Consider the following 9782-nt stretch of genomic DNA (forward strand, 5'->3'; position numbering starts at 1 on the left):
TCTTGCTCACTTTCTGCTGCTCAATACGATCATGAACCAGCTAGCTCACCAGTCCACCTTATTAAAGTTTTATCTGAGGCTACAGAATAGCGCTAATGTGAATTTACAAATACTTCCACGTCATGCAAGCTGCGCCACTGGTTGGGGACTTACTCAAGTGCACTGTAATGACAGCAGCATGCAAGGCCACTGTTCAGATACCTCGGCGGGAAACCCTTTTTCGCTTCTCTAAACGTCTACCCATGATGCAGACTCCAGCGGGCGAGTGCCAGCGATCGAAGAGGAGGGCAGGAAGCGTGAGCCTGAACCACCTTCCTCCCATGGTGTTTGTCCTCGACTATCTCGAGTCGTCGCTTTGTCTTTGTCGTCTACGTCGCCACTGCCGATACCTGCGCAGAGATGTCAAGCGCCGCGTTCGGCGACACTCTGGCCATGGTCCTCGTCTTCGTCGGCGGTATCCTGACCGGCGTGCTCATCTGGCTACTGATGCGCAAGTACAACCGAGACCATCGCAGGGAGGGTGCCACCCCTCGCGCCGCCACGCCACCAACCCTGAGTCCCGATTCTACGGCTCCCATAATGGGGCCATTTCGAAAGGGTGACTCGCATCATGCCACAACCGCTCCTGTCGTCGTGCCGCCAGCCGATGAACCTACACTGCCAAGTGTTCCAGCCGCGCCAACAAAGCCAGCGAGTGAACCTCCTCCTGTCGCCCAGGCCACCGTGAGTAGCTAAGCCTGAGAGGTATCAAGGCGAAAGCCTTTTCTTCGCTCATGAGTGGCGTTCGTCTGAGAGGACAGATCCTTAGCCAATCAAACACTAGCCGCATAACAATCCAAATCACTAAACAGTCCTTTCTTGTCTCACAAATGGTGTCCATATATAGATCGGTCTTCCGATTGAAACGTCGAGTCTAATAAATATGTTTCCTTTAACGAAGCGTATACTTCGCTATATACTTCTGTAAGCAGTCAAGTACTTCATGCTCTCGCAACCTATATCATGATCTCGCAACCTTTATGTATATATATATAGAGAGAGACAACGTCAGAGGCTCTAACATGCTGTGGGTACCAAGATGTTGAAAAGCATTCTTTTGAGCATTTAGTTCTATACGGTGACTTTATGCCGAAACTCTGCAGTGATGCTTCATACAAGCCGTGCCAAATCTGCCGTGTCAGCGCCAGCGGCTCACCCTGGGCATTTCATTCGTAGGATGCCAAGGCAGATAAGGCGACAGCGCCTACGGAGAAGCCGCTCTCGCCGCCAAAGCAAGCAGACGAATCCAAGCACCGCAGCAAAGGCGGGAAGCCCAAGAAAAGCTCCCCCAGCGGCGGCTTCTCGGCGGAGCATACGAAGGAGCAGTCCAAGAGCGAGCACCGGAGACGCAAGACCAAGAAGGCCGACCCGATGTCACCTTCAGTCATCGACTCTGGTGCGCTAGTGTTTGTCGGCGCTTTTTTCTTTTACGTGTCCAATGTTTAATTCCTTAATAACGTCTCAAAGGTACACTGCAGGCTACAAAGCGCTGCAAAGATGAAGATTACGAATTAACTGCACTGAACGTGCACCTTATATTCTAAAGTAGAAGAGCATAGCCCCTGAAGCGCTGGGGCGCTAGTTCGCAGGGATGGTAATCCGAAGAGAAAGATCCAGTTCAATAATGAAGAAATAATATGAATGATACAAGGCGGAATAATTCAAAAAGACCAGGAAGTACACGAGCGAGCGGTAATTCAACTTTTGCCGTATACACATTTATCGCTGTCTTGCGCAAAACACTTCACTTTCTCTTTTAACGTTTATTGTGAAAGGGCTCTTGTGGGGCTGGCACTGATACTGCGATCAGACCCACTCAACGCTACTAAGGACTATAATGCCACCGAAAGCCCCCCCTCCCCCTTTCCTTTGTCTGAGTTCGTGCTTTTGCAGTCACAATAGTTACCGACTTTCCCAGCCACGTATTCCACTTTATCTTATCAATACATATCAATGTTGAAGAGGCTTTACGAAGACAGCGACTCAACGCAAATCTCGATTACATGCGGAAACGGACTTTAGAGATATTATTTCGATCTGCGGGTAACTACATTTGTATTGAAACGTAGCTGACTGGCAGACTCGCAGATTGCTTCTCGCTGAAATAACGAGCCCAGTGAGTTTATTCACTCATACTCATAACGTGTTCGTAACCAATTTCACTGACAGCGTTAAAAGACGCATTTTTTCGTTTACCTTACATTTTATTTAAGCACGGTGCATCTCCGCTGGTCTGGGAACCCTCTTTCTTTCATTTATATTTTTTTCATCTTCTTCTGAGAGGCCTGATAGAAAACGGAAAAAAAGAAAGCATTAACGCGACAGTGTCGAACCTCCTGTTCAGCTGTGAACCCGGCGGCGTGGGGCAAACGTGGATTGGTCGTAAATGTAGTGACGTCATAGGTATATATCGCTCTGATGTAGGCCTATCAAAGCGCAAGTCCAAGAGCAAGCATTCCAAGCGCCACGACTCGGAAGCTGCTCGAGATGGTCCCACGGACACCACCTCAAAGGCTGTCACACCAGCCCGCACGGCCCCATCGCAAGAGCGTTCGCTGCCGGAGCAGCCTACGTCGCCTCCAACCGACACCGAGACGGCGGCGGCGGCCGCGGAGACTCACGAATCGGTGGACCCGGACCTCGTGAAGGAACTCCGAGATATAGTCATCAAGCGACGCGCATCGCACGTATCTATGCACTCGCAACGCCACATTCCAACTGCGCCCAAGGTGCGTCTTGGCCTCTTTTTTGGGAAAGTTATTAGTCTGATAATTACCAAACAACGCAGATTATCGGCCCAATAATGCAAATAGACGGTTTCAATTTGGCCCTTTTTAGAACCGGCCTTTGCCAGTAAGTTTCCAGTATTGAGTGGATTACCTGCGCTTCTTTGGTCAGGAATGTGGAGCAAATTTGTAATAAAGGAGTAATTACTCATTCGCATGCATCGAAGCGCAGCCATACGACTACAAAGGAAAGTTGTACAGCTTCCACAGACACTACACAGGTGAAGAAAAATTCTTTTTGGGGCGCTATACTGGAAGGCCTGAGTTTGCTGAAACTCGGAATCTTCCCGAGCTCTGGCGGCGCCCTCAGATGAGTGAACTAATGGTAGCAAGACAAAATTCCACCCTCGTCACGCCTCCAACTTCATTGGGTTATCTGGATATATTCCGTGCTTTATCATCACATCGGCGCCACCTCATCGGCTTCTTGGGCGGTCTACAAAGAACGGGTCACGTGAGCCAACCGCCGGTGCACTTTTCATTTGTGTGTCGCTCCACCAAGTGCACTGCGTGTGCAATTGACAAACGAGGTTTGTTGAATTTCATAATACACTTAATACACCTTTATAATCATTTTATAGTGTGCAAGATTTGGATTTAAAGCGCTTTGGAGTGATTTATGCATTATTAAATTTTGCTTTGTACCGCGAGGGAACGCTACCAACGCCCGTCATCAGCTTACCGCCAATGGCGACGAGGTACATGTACAACGCTACGGAAGTAGTCCGCAAAAAAAAATACAGGTGTATCACTCCGCGCTGTTCTGTGGCCGTGTGGTCTAACGCGTCGCTCCGGAGAGTCGACAGGCAATGGGAGCGCGTGGGTTCAAATCCCCCATGGTGAAACTTTTTTATCACGCATTTTTTTTTCATCGCAAGTTGAATTTCTCGTGACTTGAATGAGAAAACTCGGTTTGTTCAGAATCGCTTGAATATTATGCCGTGTTCTGAAATGAACTGCATGCATCTGTTCATTTCATGCATACCGCGTTAATGTGAGCTGTCCGAAATTCCTTGTCAATGAGCTCGCACCGGCTTTTGGTCAGTAGTGACGGTTATCTTCCCGATTCTGCAGCATTGTGACTATACTTTTTAGATGCAAGTGAGAGGTGTGTGCGAAAGATGACATTCATTCGTCGAATTTAATTAATTAGCACAGTGGTGAGTGCTCTGCAGTGGACCGATTAACAACTGGCCATCTGCAACTTTCGATTTAGCCGTTGCCGAGGAGCCCACTTATTTTTTTGCGGGCCTCTCTTAAGGTACCTGGCATGTTATGAATTGTTCTGTGGAACCGGTTAGCGGCTGATCCAGTCTTCGCCAAAAGTCTGGGACCGACTTTGGCACTGTGCTGTAGAGTAGCCCAAAGGACTTGGCGAGAACAATCATTTTTTTTACTGATTGCAATGTTCAATGCATAATGTGCCTTCCTCGTGAAATAGTTGGACTTCACCATGTCAGGGCTGGACTTCGAAGGGGCCTTTACGCCACTGTAGGTCCCGTGGACGCATCCCACGACGTCTGTGATGCCGTAGCGCAGAAGGAAACGCTCCTCAACATACGCACGCTCGGCCGCAGTCGTGGGCAATGCGAGCCACCGCTTCTGCAAAGCCGCGTCGATAAGCGCGTCGGAGATGTTCCTCACACAGCTGCTCACAGTGCTTTATTGGCGTCCAATAAAGCGGTCTGCGCCGACGCTCCCCTGGAAGCTCCCGGTCGCGAAGAACCGGAGGGCGCAGAGGGCTTGCTCTTCGACCAAAAGCGAATGAAGCCCGGTACGCACTCTCCACAGCCGTGGGTCGTCGCCTAACTATTTACACAATCATCGTACCGATTTTTTGGAGAGGCGAAAATGTCGCTAGAATTCGTCTTCGGCCAAGGCAGTAAACGGGTCCAGCCGGCCGTACTGACATTTGCCGTCAGAGGAAGCGATTACCCAGGCTGCTGCTGCTGCCGCCATGACAGTCCCGAGATGAATTCGGGGCACTTCACCGTTCACGAGTTTAGCTCCGAGTTCACCTGTCAATCAAAACCATTGGTCACGCCCCCGGCGTGCCGTACATAAATTATAGGCGTACGCGGTATGGGTGGGCCACTCCCAACATCCCTGCCGGCTACAGGTGTGCTGCGCGGCTGTGGTGATTGCTGACAGACATCGACGATGTTGACCATCGAAATATAACAGGCAAAACGGACGTCATCGCTGATAAATCTAAGCACCTCTGCGAAGGACACGCAACGTGGCGAAAGCCGCCGATTTCTCCGCTCGCATACCAAGACTGCACAACACTATAGCCTGTTGCAACCACGTAAGACACAGCACAACGCTGAAGGCGCGTCACACCTGCTTGCAAGGCGTCAAACACGGAGCACGACGACGAACCGGTGCTTAGAGTACGTCCTACTCCAACAACATCGCATCACAGGTGTTTGGCTTGGCCGTCCTTTCATCGGTGATAAAGCTCAGCATCAATGTGTCAAACACATCTGGGATCGACAAACGATCGCTGTTCCAGACCCAGTGCAATAAAGTGTTTGTAATTTCTAGCACGCAAGCACTGCGTACTTCACAACCGTAACACCTTTCTCTGTTAAAGTCCGATTCCATTATTACAAACAGGATCCCTCACCTGCCCGAATGATATTAATGCGATGTCCCTGCGGTGTGCAAAGGCGATCGACGTTAGTGACCAAACCAGTCCGCAAAACCTTGAAGTGCGCGACGTTAACAAATACTACGCAGATACGCGCGCCACCCCCTTCACAGCTTTTAGTCAGCGTCTGATGACATAGGATGAGTTGTGTCGCTGGGTAGCACGCTTTTCGCATCCGCAGTGCACTAAAGAGGCGCCACACACAACAGGCATACGTAATGAATCATTGAATACAGGCAAACAGCAATTTTTTTTTCTCACACCGCATCACAGCCGCTCGCACGGCCAATTTCTACCGCTGAGATTCGCCAAGAGCGTACTAAAAGCAATGGTTGGCCATAGCGGGGTGCAGCAGCGGCCGTAGCAGCGGAGAGCTCCACCTGAGGTCACTGCAGAGAGCAGCAGTGACGCGGGGGTGCAGTGAAGTTCAGTTCTTTGCTTTTGTTTATTGTGCACGCCAGAAGATGCATGACTGTTATATTTTGATAAACGACACAATAAAATATATTATCGCAATGGCCGAAAAATAAGACAGATTAAGCGTGTAGTAGTTGCCCAGTCTTTCCAGTCGAAGGCAGCGCTACCGGCGGCGTGTCAGCGCAGGAGCTCTCTCGTTTTCGACATGGTGGGCTGCCGCTCTAGTTCGTATGCAAGCCACGCTGCAAGCAATTGCCTCACTATCGCCTCTAGCGGCAGAAAGTGTCAAATCTTTGTTAATTTCCTAAAGCTATGCTTTTCAACAACGCTTCATTGGATTCAGATTTTAAAATACATTTGGAAATGAACAAAATGTTCATAATACTATCTGTTGCCTTTTAACGTATTCGAGAGAAGAGAAAGGGTTGATAAAAGAGTGCACCTAGTGCGCACTGTTCGTCTTCGGAGAGACAGATAGACCTGAAAGAGAAGACACGCCTTTGACGCGCCCGAAAAGGCGTGTCAAACAGCTAGCGGCGAGTGTGCAGATAGATAGAAGAGAAGTCACGATTTCGCGATTGCTGATATGGCGCCTATAACTTCAGGTAGCGCTGCGGCCTGGTATTGCGAAGTGTATTGTTTGAAGTGTGAAACAGGCGCGCAGGGTGCGCTTGTATCGCCTTTACGTGGCTTTATCTCTACATTTTATTGCCCGCTGCCTCCGCACGTTCCGCGCTATCTTCGTTCACTGACTGCCGTCATCGCAAACTCGGATGAAACTCGGGCGAGCGCCAAACTTGGGCCTTCCGGCATAGCGCCCCTGGTCCGGAGTTCGAACCCGGGACCCCTGCTTCACCTACCAACTTAGCTGACCGGGGCGGCAAGCTTAGGGTACGGCGAGAGCGAATTCATCAATAACTCGAAGTGCGAACGGTGTTAGTAAACTATTTAGGGTAATCCTCGGAAGGTTCAGTAAATTTTTAATAAGGGCGTAATTACTCATTGGCATCCACCCAGCACAGCCGTACGGCTACAAATGAATGCTATTCAGCTTCCTGACAAACTTCGTTGTAAAGATTGATCCTGGTCCGGGGTTTCAACTGGTTTATTAAATAGTAATTATTTAATACTAATTAGTAATTATTAGTAATTACTCCCTTGTTAAAAATTTACTCCACCTTAGGAATGCAAGCTATTGATCAACTCGCTCTCGCACTACCACTTGCTAGCCGTTCCGATTAGCTTAGTTGGTCGAGTGACTGCTCCGGAGAACCGCTGGTCCTGGCTTCAAACCCGAGACCAGGAAGAATTTTTCTTTCACAACGAAATTTCCTTGGAAGCTGTATAGCTTTCCTTTGTAGCCATATGGCTGCTTCGAAGCACGAACTTGAACGAGCAAGAACGCTCCCCCCCCCCTTGTCATCCTCTTATTCATGGTTTCGAACCTGGTCCGCCGCCTTCCGCGAAGTCTGACCGTCACTGGTAGTAATGAAGACAGTGTCCCAAACGAAGGCAACTGCCATCAACCCCTTTGTCACAGGGCTGAGGATTCCTTTCCTCTAGGACAGGGTTAATTGGAGAGACATGGGAGAGGCCTTTGCCCTCCAGTGGGTGTAGTCAGGCTGATGATGATGATGATGATGATTAGTGCTTGATAAAAGCTGGTGTTGAGGATAGGCAACATTGCATTCACTGCCTACCTGCGATCAAGCTCACTTTTTTTTCTTGACGCTACAAGTCTGAATGCAGAGGACCGAAAATTTTAATTCAATACTCTACGCAATAAAAGCGCTTTTTCCTGACCGATAAACGTCAACATAGCCAGCTAGAGCCACAGAGTCGATATTTATTGAGAAGCCAAATGGAATAAAGTTTCCCTCATTGTTCATTTTGGCTGTACCGCTCCTCCTATGACTTCAGGTGCCTGTCGAGCTGGACATCTTCTCGGAGGAACATTCGGAGGCAAGCATCGCGGACGCCATGAGTCTGCCAGACAAGCCACCCGCCAAACGCAAGCACAAGACAGCAAAGAGCGTGGTGGTGGCGGAGTCGCCTCACATGACGGCGGCGGGCTCTCCCGGAGCTGGGGGGAGCTCGGACTCCACAACTGCTGTAGGCTCCCCGGAAGCCGCCCGTTCGCCTACCTCCGCGCAGGGAGCAGCAGATGACGCGGGCCCTTCCTCGGCGACCCACGACGTGGACGAGCCGACCCTCAAAGAGCTCCGAGAGATAGTCATCAAGCGCCGAGCGTCGTGCATGTCTGTGCACTCCACCAAGTCTGGACGGCACGCCCCCAAGGTATGCCTGGTTACGGTCTTCCCTTCCGATCTCATCTTTTTATCCTTTTCCACACGTTGCTGGCACGACCTGGCCTTGGCAGCTCGATATCTGAAGCGGTCCTACGTCGCCAGCACCCTTTCAGGGAATTGTCCTGTGACCCTATAGCTCAAGCAGTCGTTTCCCGGTGTGTCGGTACTGTCGTCTTTAACGACCATCAAATCAGATGATCAGAACTGCTTAACCTCGATCAAAGCTTAACCTGAGTCTAATATCGTCGCCAGTCGTGCCGACACCCAACATAGCAAAACCATGAACAAACCAGGCTCAACATATGCTTTCGCACGTCTTCTCGGTTCAACTACGTTAAAATCCAACCTTTTTTTTTTCTTGCCCACAGCCGCCGACTAGTCTTGACATCTTCTCGGAGGAGCATGTGTCGGAAAGCGCTGAGGAGGAACCGCCGCTGCGTGGAAAGAAGGCCGAGCCAAAGGTCAAGATCTTCTCTGAGCAGCCGTCGCCGGAGTGACCTGCCTGGCGACGCCATTCGACATCGCCTTTTCAGGCCACCCCGGCTCCCGTGTTGTGAAACTTTTGCCCAAAACTATAATCAACACGGGACAACTTAAAAATTTCTCATGCGCACGCGAAATCTTCCACAAACTGCGTCTAAAATAATCGCAGCAAAGCATGGCCCATCAGTTTCCTCTAGGCACTCCATCTTCCCTGTCAAGCGATCGATGAGCCGCTGATAGTTTCTCGTGTTTTCTGCTGCCATCTTCCCTGTCAAATGTCAGTGATCGATGGGGCCCTGATAGTTTCTCGTTTTCTGCTCAACGGTATTTTTGATAGCCGTTGACATTTCTTTGAGATGGATGTACGACAAGGTTACAGCGCACCCACAGTGCCTGGTGTTGCCAGCGTCTCTTCTGGCACCAGTTAGTTACAGGGTTTTGAGAGCTCGAAGTCGTGGTTCCCTCCTTGATGTCTATCAGAGACGAGCTGCCTCCACTCGTGTTTTTCTCATATCCGACACTCCATTCCAACTGCTGATATAATATTAGCGTACGTGGAGACTTCACGATTGTCTACGCAGAGGAGACATGCTATTCAGTGGCAGTCTTTATTCTGACAACCATAAGCCTGCGCAGAACTATTCCCCACTCTGGTCTTAGCTCCCTTTGTTCTGTGAGCTCGAGTGAGGAGCGAAACTCGTGCGACCGTTGTTATGCTGCCTTCCAGTAGACTCGCAAAGAGGAATGTAGATCACGAAAAAGTTAAGCGCGCTCACGACGAACGACTAGGCAGACAACACAGGCGCTTGTTGTTAAGTGTAGAATGTAGATAGGTTCTTTTTTATTTCGCTTCACTTATGCCAGGAGTGCCATCAGTGTACATGTGATGAACACTTTCCGCACATTTGAGGAGCTCTGTGTGAAGTCTGAATAAGCTGTGTGTTTGCAAGTTTGCAGCTCGGCCATGTTTTCGTGATAACCAATTGCTCTTCTCTAACGCCCTATTTTATCCGCATTTATAAACGGATGAATTTAAATGCTTCCAATAACACCATTTCTTTTATGAAACTGAATTAATGGAAAGAAATTACAAAT

The 9782-nt window shown here is 49.6% G+C and overlaps 1 protein-coding gene across 1 annotated transcript; it reads left to right on the forward strand.

Moving 5' to 3' along the window:
• Positions 1 to 399: 399 nt before the first annotated feature.
• LOC149348391 (uncharacterized) lies at positions 400 to 8701 on the forward strand. Its single transcript, XM_089585811.1, has 5 exons — positions 400 to 723; positions 1216 to 1435; positions 2464 to 2768; positions 7816 to 8193; positions 8573 to 8701. The coding sequence occupies exons 1-5, from the start codon at positions 400 to 402 to the stop codon at positions 8699 to 8701; spliced, it is 1356 nt and encodes a 451-aa protein (XP_089441937.1).
• Positions 8702 to 9782: the final 1081 nt, after the last annotated feature.

This window comes from Amblyomma mixtum, chromosome 4 (genome assembly GCF_055824585.1).
Source record: "Amblyomma mixtum isolate Tamu chromosome 4, ASM5582458v1, whole genome shotgun sequence".
Taxonomy (NCBI): Eukaryota; Metazoa; Arthropoda; class Arachnida; order Ixodida; family Ixodidae; genus Amblyomma; species Amblyomma mixtum.

Coding starts and splice junctions, on each gene's coding strand:
- LOC149348391 (XM_089585811.1), top strand. CDS start 400: ATGTCAAGCGCCGCGTTCGGCGACACTCTGGCCATGGTCCTCGTCTTC. Junction 724..1,215: donor CTCCTGTCGCCCAGGCCACC/GTGAGTAGCTAA, acceptor TTTCATTCGTAG/GATGCCAAGGCAGATAAGGC. Junction 2,769..7,815: donor ACATTCCAACTGCGCCCAAG/GTGCGTCTTGGC, acceptor CTATGACTTCAG/GTGCCTGTCGAGCTGGACAT.